Here is a 24200-nt window from a genome sequence, read left to right on the forward strand (position 1 = left end):
TAATCTGGATGATTGTTAACGCATCAGACGCCACAAAATGGAGATTTACACCAATAGAATCCAAGAACTCTTGAAGATGATGCAACCATCCCAAAACTTTAGAATAAGAATAACTTTGGATGAGTACTAAAATAAACTAATATTCATGGAAAACTTGAAAATTGGAAATTGAAACTTATCTTTAAAGTGCCCTGATAAAATAGCTTCTATGCTCTTGAAAAGTTTATACGACAAGTTACCAAATTAGAGCTGAAAAAAAACACGTCAAAGAAAATATAAAAATATGTATGCTAATATTCATGGAAAACTTGAGAATTAGAAATTAAAACTTATCTTTGAAGTGCTCTGATGAAATAGCTTATCTGCTCTTGAAAAAGTTTATATGAGAAGTTACCAAATTAGAGCTGAAAAAACACGTAAAAGTAAATATATAAATATGTATGAGGGAGAACCATTAAAATAGTTATATATATAATAAAAAGATATCAGTTTAAGATTTTTTACATCACATATGTACACAACAATAGATTTAGGAAACTGAATAGCCACATACCTCTTTAAACATCCTGCGCAACCCATCCATTGGCTCAAAAATACGATTTCTGTCGTCGTTGTCCGATGCACCATCTTAAAAAACTCAATTTGAGTCACTGATCATAAGAGTAGGTAGACACTTTGCTATCCAACATTGCTTTTTTTATTTTGATAAATATTCATAAAAAAATTCAACATTTTTTTTTATGAGAATACATCATATTACTTCTAGTCTTTGGGTTCCCAAGCTGGAAAATAAACCTGGGACGTATTACTCAAATTATTAGTCTATGTTAGATGTAGATTTACAAATCGGGCAAGATGCTTAATATTTACAATGCTTTGGTAGCTAAAGGTCGGGATACTGTTGGTCAACAAATAAATGTGACTTGTGAAGTGCAACAATTATTAGGAAATAATTAATTTAGAGCCTTAACTATAAGTTCTATGTGTTGGAATGTAACATCCACTAAAACAAATAGTAGATAAGATGGTTGCTAATCATTGTTAAAGCATGCAACGATAGTCGTTTTAACAAGACAATAACAATTTACAAACCACCGTTAAATTTAACTTCATTGTATGTTTATGACATATAATAATATTTTAAACGACGTCAATTGTATTTAGGTCTGTTCTGTTTATAGATTAAACATAAAAGTTTAACAAAAATTTAAGTTCGTGAGATAATACATTATAATAAAAAAATTTAAAGAGTAGTTTAAACATATCAAACAAACAAACGCATGATTAGTAAACATTGTCCAATGTGACTTTAAAGACAGTTTTAAGAATAGCTAAAAAAATACAGTTTTAAAATACTCATCGTTGAATGTGCATATAGAAACAAAAAAAATGTTAAAATGCCAATTAATTAATCAATTTAATTATTATAATAATTATTAAATAATTTTGTGTCATAAGCTTTAAAAAATATTATAATAATTAGTATGTAACTTTTAAAAATATATATATTCTTATATTTCAATTTCACTTTTATAAACATATCATATAGAACTTGTCTTCTTTTTTTTTTTTTTTTGAGAAATAGGGTTAAATAGATTAAATTACAAATTAATTAATCAAATTGTTTAAAAAAAAAAAAAAAAACAAATTAAGTTCACAATCAAAATCTAAGGCACATAAAGTTCAATTAAGTGAACGTTTAATTCATAAATTTAAAATTATGCTTCAGAATTATTTTTAATTTACGTGTATTTTTTTATAAAAATATTATAATAAATTACGAACTATAATTCAAATTCTCTATCTTTATCCATGAATATCTTACTCGTACTCATTCAATTGGAAGTATTGATCCAATTAAAAAAAAAATTATGTTTCGTAATTTCATAATTCAATATCCAATTTTTCAATTTCTAATTGACTCGTGGATACAAATCACGAGAATGTATATTCTTCCTCAAATTTTTCATAATCATGATACGAATTTGCGTACAAAACACTCCTAAATTCAAATTAGAACACCCTTGTAGCACTGCCTCCACTGCATCATCATCACCGCCATTTTCGATCTCTATCTTCTTCAACGCCATGGCCAACAAGGACCTCTTCGCCTCCGTCGTCTCCGACCTCAAGACCTACGCCGGCAATGACCCTCTTCTCCCTTGGATCTGGTACAACCACATCCCCAAATCTCACTCCATTCCTCCTCTCTCTCTGTCTCTCCGCCATTTTTTATTTCCTCAATCTTCTAATGGTTTTGTTGCTCCAGAGGAATCCGAAAGTTGAATCACTCGTTGCCGCCTCAACTTCTGAAGGAGAAGCTCCCCAGGTTTTTTCAGAAATGCACGCAGACCTTCGAGTCCGATCGGCGTTACCGAAACGACTCGCGGTACCTTCGCGTTTGGTTACAGTTGGTATAACCAAGCCCTAATATTTCAACGGTTTTGATTTTCTTTCAAGCTATTATAATTTGGCTGACGAGAAACCGGAAGAAAAGGACTTGTATGAATGTGAATTTGAGGAAATTTATGGTCTTTACATTGTTCTAGGTTTTATTTATTCGATGGCAATTAAAAAAAGAGATTCCTTATTAAATCCGCAAAGTCATGAGTTTTTCACTGTTTCCCTTTGCTTTTAGATGGATTTCGTGGATGATCCAAGAGCGCTTTTGAAGGCCATGGAATCGAATGGCATTGGGACGAAGCACTCTCTGTTCTACCGGGCTTATGCTCTTTACTATGAGAAGAAGAAGAAATTTGAAGACGCTGAGAAGATGTACTATTTGGGAATTCAGAAGTAAGTTCTCTTTCCACTTCTTGTGGCTTTTGTTGTTTTGTTTATCTCAGTCTCATTATTCTTAGTTGTTGGCCTAGCAAATTGAAAAATCTAGCTGAGCTAAGACGTAATTTGTAAAAGTTCAGTACAGAACTCCCGAAAGCAAAAACGTTTCATTTATCTCCAACTGCTTTAATTTGAGGAGCAGCTCCTGATCAGGAAAAAGTAGTAGTTAATTCAAGTATTTAGGATTTTGGACTTTCTTTTGAAAATGTTTTGCATTCAAAAATTAATACACAAATTTTAAGAATTAATGCAACAAGCGGCACATTTTTTTATGAATATTCTATTTTTGATGATTTTTTTATTTTTCATTTTTGTAAAATAAAATACAATAAAAACATCGTCAAAAAATTATGAAATTTTGCAGATACAATCCTTACATTTTTCTGGGCACGCTTACAAAAATGGCTTCAAAAAATGACAAAAAAGAGACAAACGTTGTCAAAAAGCCCCGCCCTGCGTAGTGGGGCGCCCAGGAGCCAGGATGGGTCAAAAATTTACATTTTTATTTATGTTTTACATTCTAAAATTAATATACTAATTTTAGCAATTAATGCAACAAGCAGCACCATTGTTTTATCAATGTTCTATTTTTTATGAGTTTCTTCATTTTTTGTCTTTTAAAAATAAAATAAAAATGACGTCAAAAAATTATGAAATTTTGCAGACACGATCCTTATATTTTTTTGGGCATGCCTACAAAAAAAGGCTTCTAATAATGACAAAACTAACAAAAACGCGGTCAAAAAGCCCCAGCCCGCGTAGTGGGGCGCCCAGGAGCCAGGATGGGTCAAAAATTTACATTTTTATTTATGTTTTACATTCTAAAATTAATATACTAATTTTAGCAATTAATGCAACAAGCAGCACATTTTTTTATGAATATTCTATTTTTTATGATTTTCTTCTTTTTTCATTTTTGTAAAATCAAATAAAATGAAAATAACGTCAAAAAATTATTAAAGTTTACAGACACGATCCTTATATTTTTTTGGGCATGCCTACAAAAAAAGGCTTCTAATAATGACAAAACTAACAAAAACGCGGTCAAAAAGCCCCAGCCCGCGTAGTGGGGCGCCCAAGGGTCGGGACGGGTCAATAATTTACATTTTTATTTATGTTTTTCATTTTAAAATTAATATATGATTTTTAGGAATTAATGCAACAAGTGGCACTATTTTTTTTTTTATCAATATTCTATTTTTTATAATTTTCTTTATTTTTCATCTTTTAAAAATAAATAAAAAACGACGTTAAAAAAATTTCAAATTTTGTAGACACAGTCCTTATATTTTCTGGGCATGTCTGCAAAAAATGGCTTCAAAAAATGACAAGTAAAAGTAAAACAGTGTCAAAAAGCCCCCGGTCTGCGTAGTGGGGCGCCCAGGGGTCGGGATGGGTCTAAAATTATTATACAATCATTAGGAATTACTGCGACAAGCCGCACATTTGTTGATGCATATTCTATTTTTTATGATTTCCTTTATTTTTCATTTTTGTAAAATAAAATAAATAAAAATGACATCAAAAAATTATGAAATTTGGCAGACATGATCCTTACATTTTTCTATGCATGCCTACAAAAAATGGCTCCATGTAATGACAATAAAGAGAAAAACGTTGTCAAAAAGCCCCGGCCCGCGTAGTGGGGTTTCCAGGGGCCGAGACGAGTCAAAAATTTATATTTTTATTTATGTTTTGTATTCTAAAATTAATATACGATTTTTAGGAATTAATGCAACAAGCGGCACCATTTTTTTTTATCAATATTCTATTTTTTTATGATTTTCTTTAATTTTCATCTTTAAAAAATAAATTAAAATAAAAACGACGTCAAAAGATTATGAAATTTTGCAGACATGTTCCTTACATTTTTCTGGGCATGCCTGCGAAAAATGGCATAAAAAATGACAAATAAAAGTAAAACACTGTCAAAAAGCCCCCGACCCGCGTAGTGGGCTGCCCAGGGGATGGGATGGGTCAAAAATTTACATTTTTATTTATGTTTTGTATTATTAAATTAATATATAATTTTTAGGAATTAATGCAAGAAGCGGCACCATTTTTTATGAATATTGTATTTTTTATGATTTTCTTTATTTTTCATCTTTGAAAAATAAAATAAAATAAAAATGACATCAAAAAATTATGAAATTTTACAAAAATGATCCTGACATTTTTTTTGGGCATGCCAACAAAAAATGGCTTCACAAAATGACAAAAAAGAGACAAATGCTGTCAAAAAGCCTCGGCCTGCATAGTGGGGCGTCCAGGGGCCGAGACATGTCAAAAATTTACATTTTTATTTATGTTTTGTATTCTAAAATTAATATACAATTTTTAGGAATTAATACAACAAGCGGCACCATTTTTTGATCTATATTCTATTTTTTTTGATTTTCTTTATTTTTCATCTTTGAAAAATAAAATAAAATAAAAATGACGTCAAAAACTTACGATATTTTGTAGACACGATCCCTACATTTTTCTGGGCATGCTTGCGAAAAACGGCCTCAAAAATGGCAAAACTAAAAATAAAAAGCTGTCAAAGAGCCCTCGGCCCGCGTACTGGGGTGTCCAGAGGCCGGAATCGGTCAAAAGTTTACATTTTTATTTATGTTTTGTATTCTAAAATTAATATACGATTTTTAGGAATTAATGCAACAAGCGGCACTTTTTTTTTGTTGACTATTCTCTTTTTAATGATTTTCTTTATTTTTCATATTTGTAAAATAAAATAAAATTAAAATGACGTCAAAAAGTTAAGAAATTTTACAGACACGGTCCTTACATTTTTCTGGGCATGCCTACAAAAAATGGGTTTAAAAAATGACCAAAAAGAAAAAATGCTGTGAAAAAGCCTCGGCCCGCGTAGTGGGGAGCCAAGAATTTAGATTTTTAATTATGTTTTGCGTTGTAAAATTAATATCTAATTTTTAAGAATTAATGCAAGAAGCGGCACCATTTTTTTATGAATATTCTATTTTTAATGATTTTCTTTATTTTTCATCTTTGAAAAATAAAATAAAATAAACGACATCAAAAAATTATGAAATTTTGCAGACACGATCCTTACATTTCTCTGGGCATGCCTGCGAAAAATGGCCTTAAAAATGATAAAAAAATAAAACGCTGTCAAAAAGCCCCCGAACCGCGTAGTGGGACGCCCAGGGGCCGGGGTGGATAAAAAATTTACATTTTTATTTATCTTTTGCATTCTAAAATTAATATACGATTTTAAGGAATTAATGCAACAAGCAACACCATTTTTTAATGAATATTCTATTTTTATGATTTTCTTTATTTTTCGTCGTTGACAAATAAAATAAAATAAAAACGACGTCAAAATATTATGAAATTTTAGAGACATGATTCTTACATTTTTCTGGGCATACTTGCAAAAAGTGATAAAAAATAGTAAAACGCTGTCAAAAGGCCCTCGGTCCACGTAGTGGGACGCCCAGAGGCCGGCATGGGTAAAAAATTTACATTTTTATATATGTTTTGTATTCTAAAATTCATATACGATTTTTAGGAATTAATGCAACAAGCGGCTCCATTTTTTTATGAATATTCTATTTTTTATGATTTTCTTTATTGTTTTTCTTTGAAAAATAAAATAAAATAAAAACGACGTCAAAAAATTATAACCTTTTACAGATACGATCCTCACATTTTTATTGGCATGCCTGCAAAAAATGGAAAAAAAATATAACACTGTCAAAAGTCCCCAACCCGCGTAGTCCGCCTAGGGGCCGGGATGTCTCTACAAAATTTCATAATTTTTTAATGTCGTTTTTATTTTATTTTATTTTTCAAAGACCAGAGATAAAGAAAATCATAAAAAATAGAATATTCATTAGAAAAATGGTTCCACTTGTCGCATTAATTCCTTAAAATCGTATATTAATTTTAGAATCTAAAACATAAATAAAAATGTAAATTTTTAATCTATCCCGGCTCCTGGGCGCCCCACAACATGGTGCGGGAGCTTTTTGACATGGTTTTACTTTTTTTTGTCATTTTTTAGGCCATTTTTTACAGGCATACCCGGAAAAATGTAAGGATCGTGTCTGCAAAATTGCATAATTATTTGACGTCATTTTTATTTTATTTTATTTTTCAAAGAAAATCATAAAAAATATAATATTTATCAAAAAATGGTGCCACTTGTTGCATTAATTTCTACAAATGGTCTATTAATTTTAGAATTCAAAACATAAATAAAAATGTAAATTTTTTACCTATCCCGGCCCCTGGGAGCCCTACTACACAGGCCGGGGGCTTTTTGACAGCATTTTACTTCTTTTTGTCATTTTTTGAGGCCATTTTTGCAAGCATGCCTAGAAAAAATGTAAGGATCGTGTCGGCATATTTTTAAAAAATATTTATGTCGTTTTTATTTTATTTTATTTTTCAAAGATGAAAAATAAAGAAAATCATAAAAAAATAGAATATTCATGCCGGTTGTTGCATTAATTCCCTAAAATTGTATATTAATTTTAGAATGCAAAACATAAATAAAAATTTTAATTTTTGACCCATCCTGGCTCCTGGGCGCCCCACTACGTGGGCCGGGGGCTTTTTGATAGTGTTTTACTCTTTTTTGTCATTTTGAGGCCATTTTTCCCAGACATGCACAGAAAAATGTAGGGATCGTGTCTGAAAAATTTCATAAGTTTTTTACTTCGTTTTTATTTTATTTTATTTTTCAAAGATGAAAAATAAAGAAAATCATAAAAAATAGAATATTCATTGAAATATGGTATCACTTGTTGCATTAATTTCTAAAAATCGTATATTAATTTTAGAATGCAAAACATAAATTCAAATGTAAATGTTTAACCCATCCCGGCCCCTGGGCGTGCCACTACATGGGCCGGGGAGTTTTTAACAACGTTTTACTTTTTTTGTCATTTTTTGAGCCCATTTTTTGTGCACATGTCCAGAAAAATGTAAGGATTGTGTCTGCAAAATTTCATAATTTTTTGACGTCATTTTTATTTTATTTTATTTTTTGAAGACGAAAAATAAAGAAAATCATAAAAAATAGAATATTCATAAAAAAAATAGTGCCGCTTGTTGCATTAATTTCTAAAAATCGTATATTAATTTTAGAATATAAAACGTAAATAAAAATGTAAATTTTTTACTCATCCCGACTCCTGGGCACCCCGGTAGTCTTTTTACAATGTTTTACTTTTTTGTCATTTTTAGGCTATTTTTTGCAGGCATACCCAGAAAAATGTAAGGATCGCGTCTGCAAAATTGCATAAGTATTTGACGTTATTTTTATTTTATTTTACTTTTTAAAGACCAAAAATAAAGAAAATCATAAAAATAGAATATTTATTAAAAAATGGTGCCGCTTGTTGCGTCAATTCCTAAAAATCGTATATTAATTTTAGAATGCAAAAATGTAAATTGTCTAAGATTAATATTCATGGATTAGATTACCATAATACTAGTTTAGAGATTAACAGTGTCAACTATAAAATAAAATAAAATAAAATATAGGGATGAGATTCTTACACTAGTGTTATTTAAACTGTTATAGATGGTACTTATATGTACGTATGGGTACTGTTAAGCCTATATGAATATTACAAGTGCGTGTAAACTGAAAACGCGGCCGAAAGTACGCTGCATAGCTGCATTCAGGAGTTTGTCATTAATAGAATACATATCATAATTTCATGAGTTATTACCCTCGAGCTTGTTCTTTTCATGAGTTATTGTTCTTCTCTAAATTGTCGTTTATACGATAACACATCTCGTTTGACAAACTCTAGTGTGAGTTTTTAATAGAAACGACTTTACTATATGCAAAAGCTCTTTTCCCCGAAGGACCTCTTGGTATTACTTTCACAAATGCCCACCTAAAAATTTTTGCTAGTTTCATTTGTCTAGCTATCTTGACGTTTTTAAAGAATACACATTGACTCCACTGTGAGTAAACTATCTATAATTTCTAGAGTAAATAGAATCCAACCGGAGAATGGCACATGAGGATATTTAGAAGGCTAAAATAGTATAAAATGGTACATGAAGTTCTTGCCCAAAATCCTTTATTTTTTTTTTCTTTTGCTCATTTTAAAAATTGTTTCTCTTTTATTATCATGTGTCCATTTTAATACTTTTACATGTCATTCTCATAAAGCACTTATCTGTTATACTCATGTTGTATTCCATTTAAAAATAGGCAATTCATTAACAAAGGGTTGCAAGTGCATATTTTAAAAGTATTGAGCTAGCTGGACCTATGAAAGTAAATATTCAAAGTTCAAGTGAGATAAGTAGATACCCTCTAGAGCATTAATAGAAATAACCCTAATTTTTATTCATTTCTATTCAAAAATTAGTCTTTTTAGAACACTTTTTTATCCTTTCACCTTCTTTTCCTTTCACTTTTAATCCCAACTAAAAATATTGTTAGTAACTAAACGCCTTTTTTTTCAAAAAAAAAAAAAGTGTATAGGACATTTATTTTTCCAGAAACAACAGGTTGTTTTCACGAATTAAGCTCCAATAATCATGTCGTTTTCGTAAAGTCAATAAATCATCATCTCTTTTAAAATTTTAAAATATAATTATAATAACTTTACAATTAATTGTTTTAAAGTCATTAGTCAATTGATATGTCACATTTACGTGGGCACTTAAAGAATTTTTTGTACAATAATTTAACATTGCATTATAATATTAGTACAAAATCAAATGGTTCTTCTATAGTGCTTTTTTTCACAAAAATTTAAATTATTTTAGTTCAAACTACCTTGTTGATATGAACCCATCAACGGGCCATTAATAGGTGAATTGGAATGTGCCATCTTATTCGTCTAAAGGATTTAGGGTAGCATGATTCATATTTCAAAATTTACACATGTAACATGAATTTGCAAGGTGGTTTGAATTCACGGTTTGGCGGGTGGGTCGGTTTTGAAAACTCGCGGTTTGAAAAAAAAAAAAAATTTAAACCGAAAAGCCCATTATGCATGGCGGGGTGGGCAATTTGAAACATCAATTTCGAAGTTTGATGATGTGGCATATAAATGGTGGTTTAGTACGGAGCAAGGTGGTTTGGTGGTTTTTTGTGCATTATTAGGCTCAAGCAGTTAGGTGTGCCAGTATGTGATCTAGTCTAGAGTTTTAACTCAATAAGAAAATTTTATTAGTAAAATAATTTTTCAAAAACTTTTATTTGTAAAATGACTTTCTTTACTTTTTTCACTTTTTTCACTTGATTATTTTAACCAAATTCCCCAAAAACAGCACCAAAATGTACAGTTGCTCTACAATGGCGTCTCTTCTCAGTCAACCTCCCACTTTTCCTCTGCAACACAAGGTAATTCCGAAATTTCCATAAGAAACCCATTTCTCTTTTCTGGGTATTTGGTCGTTTAAAGTTCCGAACTTTTGGAATCAATTTTCGGTTCTTATTATTCGGATTCCTTTTCTTTTGTTCTTCTGGGTTCAGGCAAATCGATCTAGTCTTAGCAGAATATGTACGAATCCACTGTCCGAACCCGTCCGAACAACTTTACAAGACAAGTTTGAGAATCGGCAAACGTCACGGGAATTGTTATTAATTATATAATTAACAATTTATTCAAATAAAATAAATAAAACTAAAATTAAAAAGTCATTTTCTTAATTTTACTTTTTTACTCCGTTATTTTAGCCAAATTCTCCTGGCTAGTACTTGCTTTATGATAATGAGAAAATGAAAAGAGTAGTTCCAATTACGCAAAAGGATATAGAATGGAATGCCTTTTCTTTTAAAACGAGCTATTAGAAAAACTAACAGAAAGTGTAATACAGGAAAACTTTTTTATCTTCAAGAGAAAAAGTGGACAATAGTATGTAATATGTAGAATAAAACATGAATATCACAAAATTTTATACTGAAACTATCTTATAAAAACTAATGATGAAAAGAGGGAGAAGGAAAGAGATCTTTAGTAAGTGATGTTGGAACTAAACTTCTATTAGGCCTTTTGGTTCACGTAAGTCAATGATTTTAATTATAAATTCAAATTTGGTAAGAAAACTATTGATAAGAATTTATTTTTATTCAAATTTTTTGTAAAAAACAAACGGGCTCGTGAGGACATGGTAATATGATCACCCAAAACCTAGACTACTATCCCCACCTGCATTTAAATTCAATATATAAATGCTTAGGCCAAGAAATCCAAAACGGAAACTGGCCAATACATTGTTACCACGAGAAGTAGCTTGCAATAAATATGATGTGGCCATGTTGGATCTTGAACTAAAATTCTTAGGCATACACTTTCTAACATTAAGGAGGGAAAAAGGTAAATAATGAAGGAAAAAAAAATTAGTTATTTGGTTTTCAATAACTACAGCAATTAGGTATGATAAAATGTGGCCAAACTACTAGAATTGCTTTACCAAAAGTCTCTTATTTGCAAGTAGATCGATCCATTTGGAGAAAAGTTTGCATGCGCAACATTGTCGATCTTAAATATTTTCCTTTTCCCACAACGTTGAGATATCATTGTGAACAATAGAGTCGAGCAGAATTGGTGAGAAAGAGGCAGGAAGCAGATTGGACATTGCCCCAACCACAAGGCCATTACCATCTCTGATGACAAAGCATCCACATTAGGCTGGAGGAGGAGACAAATGAGGAGAACGGTGGCTTTGGATGGTCCGCCACCAGCCCCAAACTTTGGAACTCCTCGATAAAGGATGCAGCGTCGTTCGCAACGTCAGAAGGAGATTTTAGCCGTCCCACATAAAGGCTGATGTAGGAAGCTCAGGTTCATTAGTTGGGATATTGTTTCCATTGTCGTTTTGGGTATTTCCCCTTATGCGTCGTTTGGTTGTTTGCTTAGGTTGTCGTTTTCTAGTTTATTCCTTTCACTCTAAACGCCTTGTCGTTGGGCATTAGCTTTGGTTCTATTTGTAATCCTTTGTAAGCCAAATGAAACAGGTTAATTTTGAGGTTTTTGTTGAAAACTTGAAACCAAATGGCACAGATAACTAGCGGCGGAGCTAGCCGCCCCCGGCCCCAACCCAGCTCCTTTTATATTTTGCCCTTCATTCAAAAAATTCTACATTTTTTTTCCTCAATTTGCCTCCTGAAACTGTTTTAATTACAACATTTACATGGTATTTTTAAAAACATTTCAACTATACCCTACTTTTTTTAAGTCCTCTCATTTCAAACTTAAAATCTCTAATAAATCGAACATAGACTATATTATTATATAAATTAACAAATTTTCAACTCTAAACGTTGAAAATTAAAATTAAACTCCATTACAAGTTTATTTCATTTAGGAAAAAAAAAATTAAACATATAAATAGGTACTTGAACATAAAAAGACTATTGTGTTGTAGTATAATTCAAAATTTTTGGTTTGTATTACGCCCAAAAAATTCTGACTCCTCCGCCGCAAAGAATCTTGTTTCTTCCTTTACCATGTATATGAAATATTTCTCCTCGAAAGGTTAGCATTGGTAGGAAGTACATCATGAAAAGCCCGCTTGATAAAGATTTTAGCATGAGAATTGATGTTTACTATATAACATTTTTATTAAATGTGTAACGGTCCAGTTCAAAGAATTGATATTTACTATTCGTCATATGAGCAGCATCAACTACATATGATAGTTTTTTATTCTTTTTTTTTCTGCGATAAAGAGTCTTGAACTGTCTTGTGATTTAGGGGTGAAATTATAGACTATTTGGTGTGGCTGCAAGCATACCCTAATAGTAATTTCACACTAATTCTAGTATAAGGTGTAAGTTCAAATTCCCAACTCCTAAGGTTTTTATTTTTTATTTTTATTTTTATTTTTTTTAAAGCTCTTTTGCTTTTGGGGTTTGATTAATTGCAAGTTTCAACCTCAAATTGTTGTCAGTACTATTTATGAAGAAAATAAATCAAGAGAAAAACTAGAGAATGAAAGAATTTCCGAATAAACTTATGATTCACATTAATTGAACAAATGAATATAAACGTTCTTTAAATGCTCTAATCAGCCTAACTAATTCTCTTATCTACTACTACTACCGAAAAAAAAAGAAAAAAAAAATATGTTATCCATAATGAATACATACTGTACATGTGTAAACTATGTAACAACCAAAACTACCACAGCTAGCTCTTATGGTAGAAAGATTTTAGGCGTTGAGTTTGAACTTCATTTGATTAAACTAAGAGCTTATGACAACCTTTGTAAGAACATGGTCTGCAACAGGAACATGTCTAACCTCAATAGCTTAATGCATGACCTTACAAAATAGAGATTCAATTCTATATGCTTAGTTCTAGCATACAACTGTACTTACATTGTCACACCAAATCAATGATGTTCCATAATTGCTACACTCTAATCCAGACAAGAGAGACTGAATCATATCAAAGTGACTCCTAAAACAAGACTAACTAAACCTTGAGATTGTGTGTTGCTTTCTTAAATGACATGGCACAAGATTTTGTCCAAAAAATACACAATGACCTAAATTAATTTGACCTAATGTCATCGAGAGTACAAAAGGTCTAATCAGCGTCATAAAAAGCCACAAGATCCAGTTATGCAAATCTTTCTTAGTGCACTCCATACTTTGTTGTTCTTTTAAAATGTCTTAAAATTCTCTTAAGTTGTCTTCCAGTTTTTATTTGTTGGATTTTGTACAAATTGACGAACTTTATTAACGTTATAAGAAATCTCAACCTCAGTGATAGTCACATAATGTAATACACCTATTATATTTTTACATAACTGCATATCCTTAACGGATGCACCATCTTAAAGAACTCACTTTGAATCATTGGTCATAAGAATAGGTAGATACTTTACTATCCAACATTGCTTTTTTTTTTTTTTAAATTTATTTTGATAAATATTCCTAAAACATTCATATATTTTTTTATGAGAATAAATCCTATTACTTCTAGTCTCGGGGTTCCCACATTGGAAAGTAAACCTAGGGCGTATTGCTCAAATTATTAGTCTATATTAGATGTAGATTTACGCATCGGGCAAGAAGCTTAATATTTATGATGCTTTGGTAGCTAAAGATCGAGATATTGTGGGTCAACAAATAAATGTGACTTGCGAAGTACAACAATTATTAGAAAATAATTAAATTAGAGCAGTAACTATAAGTTCTACATGTTGGAATGTTATATCCACCAAAACAAATAGTAGATAAGATGGCTGTTCTTAATCATTGTTAAAGCATGCAACGATAATCGTTTTAACAAGACAACGACAATTTACAAACCATCATTAAATTTGACTTCATTGTATGTTTGTGGCATATAATGGTATTTTAAACGACGCCGATTGTGTTTAGGGTCTGTTCGGTTTATAGATCGAACAAAAATTTAAGTTTGTGAGATAATACATTGTAATAAAAAAGTTTAAAGAGTGGTTTAAACATATAAAATAAATGCATGATCAGTAAATATTGTCTAATGTGATTTTAATGGCAATTTCTAGTTAATCGAACAAAAATTTAAGTTTGTGAGATAATACATTGTAACAAAAAAGTTTAAAGAGTGGTTTAAACATATAAAATAAACGCATGATCAGTAAATATTGTCTAATGTGATTTTAATGGCAATTTCTAGTTAGCAAAAAAAAAAAAACGACAGGTTTAAAAAACTCGTCCTTAAATTTGCATATAGGAACAAAAAAAAAAGGTTAAAATGCCAATTAATTAATCAATTTAATTACTATAATAATTGTTAAGTAATTTTGTGTCATAAGCTTTAAAAAGTATTATAATAATTATTATGTAACTTTATTATTTTTAAAATATTTTTTAAAATATTCTTATATTTCAATTTCACTTTTATAAACATATCTTGTAGAACTTGTCTTTTTTTTTTTTTTTTTTTTTTTTTGAGAAATAGGGTTAAATAGAGTAGATTACAGATTAATTAATCAAATTGTTTTTTTTTTTTTTTAAACAAATAAGTTCAGAATCAGAATCCAAGGCAAATGGAGCGCAATTGAATTCAAATTAGAACACCCTTGTGGGCCTGTGGCCCTGCCTCCACAGCCTCCACTGCATCATCATCACCGCTATTTTCGATCTCCATCTTCTTCAACGCCATGGCCAACAAGGACCTCTTCGCCTCCATCGTCTCCGACATCAAAACCTACCCCGGCGAAGACCCTCTTCTCCCTTGGATCCGGTACAACCACATCCCCAAATCTCACTCCATTCCTCCTCTCTCTCCGTCTCTCCGCCATTTTTATTTCCTCAATCTTATAATGGTTTTGTTGCTCCAGAGGAATCCGAAAGTTGAATCACTCGTTGCCGCCTCAACTTCTGAAGGAAAAGCTCCCCAGGTTTCTTCAGAAATGCACGCAGACCTTCGAGTCCGATCGGCGTTACCGAAACGACTCGCGGTACCTTCGCGTTTGGTTACAGTTGGTATAACCAAGCCCTAATATTTCAACGGTTTTGATTTTCTTTCAAGCTATTATAATTTGGCTGACGAGAAACCGGAAGAAAAGGACTTGTATGAATGTGAATTTGAGGAAATTTATGGTCTTTACATTGTTCTAGGTTTTATTTATTCGATGGCAATTAAAAAAAGAGATTCCTTATTAAATCCGCAAAGTCATGAGTTTTTCACTGTTTCCCTTTGCTTTTAGATGGATTTCGTGGATGATCCAAGAGCGCTTTTGAAGGCCATGGAATCGAATGGCATTGGGACGAAGCACTCTCTGTTCTACCGGGCTTATGCTCTTTACTATGAGAAGAAGAAGAAATTTGAAGACGCTGAGAAGATGTACTATTTGGGAATTCAGAAGTAAGTTCTCTTTCCACTTCTTGTGGCTTTTGTTGTTTTGTTTATCTCAGTCTCATTATTCTTAGTTGTTGGCCTAGCAAATTGAAAAATCTAGCTGAGCTAAGACGTAATTTGTAAAAGTTCAGTACAGAACTCCCGAAAGCAAAAACGTTTCATTTATCTCCAACTGCTTTAATTTGAGGAGCAGCTCCTGATCAGGAAAAAGTAGTAGTTAATTCAAGTATTTAGGATTTTGGACTTTCTTTTGAAACTTGGGCAGCTTTTAATTGTGCTAAAACTAAATGTTGGACAGCCTTGCAGAGCCCGTAGACGAGTTACAGCAGTCGTATGAGCAGTTCCTTAGTCGCATACAGAGACGCAAGAATCAAACAACCCAGGTAGTTCTTATGTTTTTGTGCCTGTTTTAGGTTGTGTTTGTCGTTACAGAAAGTTGTCTGTTATCTTAATACTGGGAGAATGTTCTGCAGCGCTTGGAAAAGCTTACAAAAGGTAAGACCGAAGAAAACAAAGAAAATGAATGTGGAGTTATGGGTAGACCGGGAAGTGCATTGCATGATCAAATGCCTGCTAATGAGAAACACGCAAGGACTAATAAAATATCAGAGGGAAGTTCTCAGCCGTTAATTGAATCTAATCATACTGATGCCTTGGCCCCTAGAAAGAAGCAGCAAGCTACTGCTGAAAGAGCGTCTGATAAATCCAAGATGTTTTGCAGTGATGATACAGTAGTGGGGAAATTTGTGGGCGCTGCTATTCGAAAATCTGAAACAGAAGATGCCTGTCATCATGGATTGCTTGATCCCACAGTAAACATGAAAGAGGCCATGAATGCCATAAACAGCATGTTTAGTGAGCCTTTGGAGGTGGCCCCAGTTGGTAGACGCCGAAAACAACCACAGAATGATGGCAATTCAGACAATGCATTCCAGGTATTCATTGATGAAAACTTGGATGGACTAGTCAAGCCAGCAGACCAAAAGGATGAGAAGAGTTTTCCACTGCCGCAGCATAGAGTTGGAAACCAACAGGTTCACCAAGAACCTTTAAGCATTTTTATTGATGATGAAGAAAATGATAGGACTGAAGATGGAAATCCTGCAGAAGATTGCTTTGAGAAGGGTGATATTTGCAATTCTAGGGAAGATGATAGATCTGCTTCACACGGAAATGTATTTGTATTTCCTAGTCCAAAGGATCTTCCATCTGAAAGTTCTGATGATATGGGTTTAGAAGTCTCATCTCGACCAAGGTTTAGAGAGGATACAGTTGTTCGTCGGTTTGTTGGGTCCACCATCTTGGACGAGTCTGTAGCGGAAAATGTTTGCCATCATGGCTTGGTAGAGCCCACAATCAACTTGAAGGAGGCCATGGAGGATATCAATAACATGTTTGGGAAGCCAATAGATTTTGTAAGGACCAAAAGATCGAAGAAGCAGGACAAGGCACCTGATGTGAAAAATAATTTTGGTGGGTTTACAATACTTCCTGATGATGATATGGAACATAAACCAGTTAAGTCGATGCCAAAAGCATCAGGGAAGTCACGAGGTTGTGACTTGTACGAGCCTACTATGTTTACCAAGGAGGCTATTGATGATATTAACAAGATGTTTGGAATGCCTTTGGACTTTTAGTAGCGGTATATCCATTTTCCAAGTCTCTTGTTTTGGAATTTGATTGTGTTTAATGATGTACCACATGCTTTTGAACTGTGGAAACATTGACAGATTTCTCTGTTCTCTGTTTTCTTTCTCATACTTTGTTATTGGAATACAATTTTAGTCATTTATCCATGTTGGATTATGCAAAACTCGAATGCATTTAATTCTGTTTTCTCTATGCAAAATCAAGAATGTAAATAAAGGTAGAGCTTAAAATCTTGTAGCACAGCTTATTTTGTTCAATCAAGTACATCAGTCGAAACAAAACAAAAAACTAAAAAAGATTAACTAAGGATTAATCATTCGTCAAGGATAATAGCGGTGGCAAATATCAGAAATGAGTGGTCGGAGGGCAATGATTAGGACGGAAAGCCAAGGGCCCTGCAGCATATATCACAGCCTCGTAATTCTTACTTCTCAAACTCTTCTTCTCATATCGAAGAGGGGATCCATACATTCCATAGTTGACATTGGAAAGGAGGCTGCAATTCGCATTAGGAGAGGAGACAAGCTTCACTTTGCACGCTTGGAGGGGATGGTCAAGCAGAACATGGCTTATCTTGTAGCCCTCGAGCTCGGCATAGAAATACCCTTTGCTGTCTGATTCAAAAGCCTTGTAGAAGCTGACTTGACCCCTGTGGTTCTTGCAGATGACACTAACTTTAGCCGAAGGAATCGGCTCAGCATCAGTTAGAGACCATGTTCCGAACCGGTCACAGCTCTGGCAGTAGACCACGCCTTCCACAACAACGTCGACTTTATTCTCCGCCGGCTTGGTTGGGACATCTTCATTGGCTGCTATGGAGGGGAAGGCCAATGGGAGGAGAAGGAGACATGAGATGAGGATTATGAGCTGAATTCTTGCCATTTGCTTTGATGGGTCTTAAGGGACTAATTAGAGCTGATTGGAGAAGAAGGAAGCTTTTCTTGATGGTGAGTGGTTTTGCACGAGGGTGGCATTTATATAGTTGTGGCTTGTTTGGGTTATGTGAGAGTTTTGTTGAGATTATATAATACGTGGGAGCAACTAAGCTTGCATGTCAACGGCTAATATGTGAAGGCCACATTTATTTTGTTTAATGCCGATATTCTTTTCACACGTTGGATGACAAATCAATCTAAAAGATTTTCTCGTCCTAATCTATTTTGCAAGACATATATATCATTTTTTGTTTTGTCTCGCAACATGTTTTTAACTATATAACCTGATCTTTCCAGGAAGCTGTTCATATTTTTGCGTTCTTTTTTATTTATTTTTTTCTTAACTCTTAATAAAGGAAGTGGTTACCCAAACATTTGAGATTCGATATCTCTTCAGTTTGAATTTTGGTTTTTAGTATTGAGCGAATGTTAAAATGCTTCAAATCTCATATTTTTGGGCCCGTTTAGTTCATGTGTTTTAACCAGTGATTTTTAATGTTGACATTTGAAATTTAAATTTTTTATGAGAAGAAAACACTATAGTAGAATCAAAACTATAGATTTAAACACTACAAAGAAATGAGCCCTTAATGGTTCCAAAATGGCTTGGCAAAGCCAAAAGGCAGGGATCATAAAGAGCTGGCCCTTGAATCTGAGCTCAAATATCTTTGAACAAACAATTTTATTTGCAGCTCAAACTGGCCAAACAGGAGTTTGATTGCTTGAGGAACAATCGTGTGTACGGGAAAGCTGTAAGGTAGAATTCCTATTCTTGTTGTTTCTATACATTCCATCTTATGTGCAATGAAATGGGACCATTTTCATTGACAAGTTATATTTTGCCCCCCTTTTTTTTTCCTAATCCAAACGAGGAAGAGAATTGAAATACTTCATGGCTTTTTCCAATTTGAGGGTTTTTTTTTTTTCTTTCTTTTTCGTTTTTCCCCCTATTGTATTCTTAAAAATTATTGTCTCTGTTATGGAGGAACTTTCCGAGAGATGATAGAAAATCAGAGACTCCTGAATTTTTTAATAGCCGTTTGTGTATTTTTCACAATGTTGTTGAAGCCAAAAGCAACAAAATTCAAATTATAAAAAAAAAAAAAAAAATAAAAAGCGAGAAAGGGAAAAAGATGGAAGATTTTTTCCTATATTTTTCTCTAAAATAAAAAACAAAAAGCGAGAAAGGGAAAAAGATGGAAGATTTTTTCCTATATTTTTCTCGTGTTGCAGTTATGTACAACTAAGAGGATGTTTGGCAGAGGGATTCGTTCCCTGATTCGAATCATGATTCGTGGTTCTCTACAGTATTTTCTCTCACAAAAAATACATGTAAATAAAAAATGGTTCGAATCATATGGTTTGAATCCTCCAACCAAACGTCAATGATTATAGTACTGCAATAATAGATACAAGCACTATCAAACCTGAGGCCAACTACAGAATGTAGAACTTTTTATACTTACATCTTAAAGTTGCAACCTTTATTAGATTGCCTCTGTGGACATGAGTTCAAGCTCTGCCCACCAAAGGGGAGAGAGCCTAGGCGATGCTCCATCGGGAGTTATCCCCGTTATCTCTCTCAGTCTGATACAAACTTCTCTCATTGCCGGTCTTTGTCTTGGGTCGGGATGGACACAAGACTTCATGACTTCTCCAATTAGCTCCAACTGTTCTTCTTCATATGAACTTAGAGTAGGATCCACCATTTCTCTCAAGGGTTGGTCTCCTCTAAGATAGTCTGATGCCCAGTCTTCAAGAGAGCAAATGTCTACCGAGTAAGGAAGCCTGCCCGTGACCATCTCAAACAATATTACACCAAAGCTGTAGACATTACATTCTGGGCTTGATGAGGGTGTGCTTGGAAGCTTTTTGATCCCCAGAGATTCCATTGGAGCAGCCACAGCAATCTCGTTCCAGAAGCTGAATTCAGCAATTTTCGCAGCATAATCCTCGGTGAGACGAATAGCTGAAGAGCTTAAGTTTTTGTGGGCTATAGGTTGCTCCAGCCGATGCATGTAGTCTAGGCAGTAAGCCATGCCCAACGCAATTCTCAGTCGCATTCCCCAGTCCAAGTGTTCAGCTTCTTTTACTGCAATCAGATCCACTAGCATTAGATTTCATGCCAGAAAGTGGCACACCAAGAGAAATTGTAACTTGGTGGTATGCTATTGAAACTTTTGGCATGTGAAACTTTAAATGACTAGGCCAGGTACTTACTATGTAGATGCTCAAAGAGAGTTCCATTTGGAGCATACTCAAAAACCATCATTCTAGTGAAAGGTTCATCTTCTTGACAATACCCAATAAGATTGACAAAATTCTTGTGGTTCACTTTAGATAATGTGTCGATCTGAAAACATAACCAAACAACTATTAGGAATTGTCACACTGAATAGTATAAACCAATGTTGTCTTGTAGCATTTTTCTGTACCAGTACCTTTTTCAAAAACTGCACTTCTAAGTTTTCTGACCATTCCTTGGCAGATGTTGCAGCCACTGAGGCTACAGCTATTTCAACTCCACTCGACAACGTCCCTTTGTACAGTGTTCCAATTGATGAAGAATCTATCACATTGCTGAAATCTTCACAAGCTGTTTCAAGCTCTGATCTCTTAAGCTTTGGAACGCCTGAAACATAACTTCAAATCAATACTCACACACAAAATTTGCAGCAGATTTTCTTCTTTTTTTTTTTTTCATGAGAAGGAAGACTTACCAGACACAAATGCTTTCTGAAGTTGTCCGCTCAATCCTGTTGCCCAAGGTTTGACAATAGCTACCTTTGTTTTAAGACATAGATAGCCAACTACGGCAACCGCAAGAACTACTGCGCCCCCGATGGCTCCAGCCAATATCGCAACACTATTACTCTTTGAAGAGGAATTGTTATGGTTGACAGTTGCAGAAGGACTCGGAGCAGGAACTGGGGGTGGTGGAGGGGGCAAAGTTGCCTTTGGTTTTGGTGCAATGTCAGCTTTTCCTGATGATGATGGAGATGGTGATGGAGGAGGAGAAGGCAGTAGAGGAGCATCCCCTTGTCGACGTGTAGTTGCTTGTAACACTCTTCGATGAATGTGGTCTTCTGCCTGGTTGACGTTCCTGGCAAAAAAAAACAGCATTTTACTAGTCACATTAGAACATGAACAGTCTCAAAATGCAGTCTAAACGAAAAGGCAAGAAGAAACCACAAGATCAAAATTGCTAGAAGCCATGGAATTGATACAGATTTTTAAATGCGTGCAATAGTGTTTGATAGAGATTTTTGTTATCTGCTCCGGTTAAAGGCATCCCGTTACATACCACGCATTTGGTCTTTGGTTGCAAGATAATTCTTTAGCTGCAACAGATAGTTGATCCTCGTCGACTAGAAACTCAGAGAGCATCTTTAGTTTATGAACTTCAGGGGACAAGCTACCAAGAAACTGATTGTTGTCCAAGAGTCTGCAAATGCAGGCACAAAAGCAGGTCCATAAAATAGATATATAAAGGAATGATGTTGAAGACAAAAGTAGAACTGCTTGTGACTTGATGAACCTACAGTATCGCCAATGACAAATTACTGCCAAGGTCCACCGGAAGTGGTCCACGGAAGTTATTGTATCCTAAATCCAGCATCTCTAACTCCTCTAACTTGTCGATTCCTTCAGGAATGACTCCAGTAAAGGAGTTGTTCCGCAAGATACTGCAGAAAACAATGGATTGAGATTGATAACACTAAAAAGAAACAAAGAGTATGAACCTCTAATATGTATAGCACCAATTAGCAAGATAAGAAATGCTTGCTTACATAGATTTTACATGGGAAAGGCGTCTAAGTTCTGGCGCCAGTGTTCCTCCAAGACAGAGATCTTTCAAGTTTCTGCACAACGTACACGTCTAATATTAGGATTCATTAGACAAAAATAAAGTTATAATGACTTTCTGCAAAAGAAGAGAGAGAGAGAGAGAGAGAGAAGAGTACATGTACACTAAAAATTGATAAAAATAAGTATCTAATTTCTGTATTGACTCACGACTGAATGCTAAAAAACCTCTTACTTTGATGAGGGTACATAAATTAGAATGTAGAGCCTATTTAACTCATGGAAAAAGACCATGATTAAGGAATATTTAGTGAATTATTCTGCAGTCTAATTAAAACTTAAGATTCTTCCTTTTCTTCCTTCCTTTCTTTTCTTTACCCCCCTTTTTTTGTCAGATTGTAAAGTAATAAGTAGAAACCAAAATTAAGAGGGTGTAGAAGGTAAAAGAAGGCAAGAGATTGCTCCATGTGACAAATATTATCTAAACATTCAATTTGTATGAAACCGAAATGAATTACGCGATCAAATATCACAACATATAGAATTAGGCTGAAACCATCTTCCTGACTCTTTCTTTTGAGCAACAACTCCTGAGTTCCACATATTCCTCAGTTGCCAAGGAAAACAGAGTAAAGAAAAAAATTGAAAATCCTTTTAACTTAAACAGCCTAAGAGAATTTATTTATTTATTTCCATTTCATCTTTATTCCTTGTCCAACATAACCAAAAAACAAATTACAGAGCTCCTTTTTTTTTTTCTTTTCCCATAGAAGAGCTCAATTTCCTCTTTAAAAAAAGTCCTTTGTATATCAAGGAAGAGATAGAAGAACTTACAAAGCGACGACTTTTCCATCTGAGCACTCGACACCAAACCAAAAGCAGGCATTAACTTCCCCACTATCATCTTTCCAATCGGTCAAAGAGTTAAATGGATCACTTGTGATTCTCTCCTTAAACCTCAAAAGCGCCAAACCTGAACCAATAAAAAGAAAAAAGAAAAAAAAAAACTTTTGTCAAACATTTTATCTACTTCAATTTTCAAGCTAATTCAGCCTTACAAGCGAAAGAACAATTAAGAAGAAACATAAACGAACCCTCATCGTTGAGAGACCAACAGAGACTCAGATTCTGAAGCGATAAGCACAAGATCACCATAGCCAAGATTCCCAAGCGGTTTCTGAATCGATAGAACTTCCATTTCTCGCTCATTTTCTGACGATCCAACCAAACCAAGAACGAACGAATCAAAACCGAAGACTTTTTTTAACTTGTTTATCCACGAACCAACTCTGAGCAAAGCAAGCTTTTTTTTTTATTATTTGGATTTAGAGCAGAACAAATGGAGCTTAGCAGTCACCAAAATCGAAAACTCTCAGTTGAACAAAAAAAAAAGGAGAAGATTACCATGTTCGCGTGCTTGCGGGTTAATTTAGACCCAGAGAATAAGTTTGAAAACGCGTACACTGCAAAAATAAAAAATAAAAAACATCACTTATTTAATTCGCGGTAATTTTTTTTTGTTTGACCCGGTTAAACTTAAAACACACGCAAATAAATACAATATCTTTTCTAACAGTTAAATCTTATTAAAATTAAATAAAATTAAAAAATATGTAAAATAAATAATTTTTTATATAAATATAACGATTAAAAAAATATTAACTACTAACTCTTTTTTTCGTGGAAAAAATAAATAAGTGAATGATTGCCATGCCAAGGACCAAACCTTGCGGCAAACTAATTTGGCTTTTAGATACTTGCTAATTATATTGAAATCTATTATATTATATATTTTTTACGGTTATGATTCCTACTTAGACTTATTTGGGTGCTTGCTCTATTTCTTTATTATTATTATTATTATTATTATTTTACCTTATGTTCATGTTAATATGCTTTTAGATCTCTTAATAACTTAAAGGCATCGTTCATTTCACCGATTTGAGTTTTCAGTTTTAGGTTTTTACAGTAAAAAATTTTAAAAAAATATCACATCAAATTTTTTCTGTTACAGTGAAAAGATTTAAAAAAATGTCACATCTCAACTTGAATTAAAAACTCAAATCTGCGAAGTGAACGAGGCATAAATATACAGAATTAAAGTGTAAAATATATATATATATATATATATACAAGTGCTATATATAAACTTTTATGATAGAAA

The 24200-nt window shown here is 33.3% G+C and overlaps 3 protein-coding genes across 3 annotated transcripts; 1 reads left to right on the plus strand and 2 right to left on the minus strand.

Moving 5' to 3' along the window:
- Window positions 1-14796: 14796 nt before the first annotated feature.
- Window positions 14797-17339, plus strand: LOC21385315. Its single transcript, XM_010093151.2, has 5 exons — window positions 14797-15023; window positions 15121-15265; window positions 15490-15647; window positions 15940-16024; window positions 16115-17339. The coding sequence occupies exons 1-5, from the start codon at window positions 14941-14943 to the stop codon at window positions 17279-17281; spliced, it is 1638 nt and encodes a 545-aa protein (XP_010091453.1). The 5' UTR covers window positions 14797-14940; the 3' UTR covers window positions 17282-17339.
- A 293-nt stretch (window positions 17340-17632) lies between these two features.
- Window positions 17633-19355, minus strand: LOC21385316 (non-classical arabinogalactan protein 30). The gene has a single exon (XM_024162421.1). It carries the CDS (start codon window positions 18174-18176, stop codon window positions 17640-17642), a length of 537 nt encoding a protein of 178 aa, XP_024018189.1. The 5' UTR covers window positions 18177-19355; the 3' UTR covers window positions 17633-17639.
- A 191-nt stretch (window positions 19356-19546) lies between these two features.
- On the minus strand, window positions 19547-23436 carry LOC21385317 (probable inactive receptor-like protein kinase At3g56050). The gene is made up of 9 exons (XM_010093153.2): window positions 23131-23436; window positions 22871-23009; window positions 22021-22092; window positions 21772-21915; window positions 21534-21674; window positions 20950-21332; window positions 20671-20861; window positions 20450-20582; window positions 19547-20321 (listed from the first exon to the last, which is right to left on the minus strand). Exons 1-9 carry the CDS (start codon window positions 23243-23245, stop codon window positions 19717-19719), a joined length of 1923 nt encoding a protein of 640 aa, XP_010091455.1. The 5' UTR covers window positions 23246-23436; the 3' UTR covers window positions 19547-19716.
- Window positions 23437-24200: the final 764 nt, after the last annotated feature.

Source organism: Morus notabilis, unplaced genomic scaffold (genome assembly GCF_000414095.1).
Source record: "Morus notabilis unplaced genomic scaffold, ASM41409v2 Scaffold986, whole genome shotgun sequence".
Taxonomy (NCBI): Eukaryota; Viridiplantae; Streptophyta; class Magnoliopsida; order Rosales; family Moraceae; genus Morus; species Morus notabilis.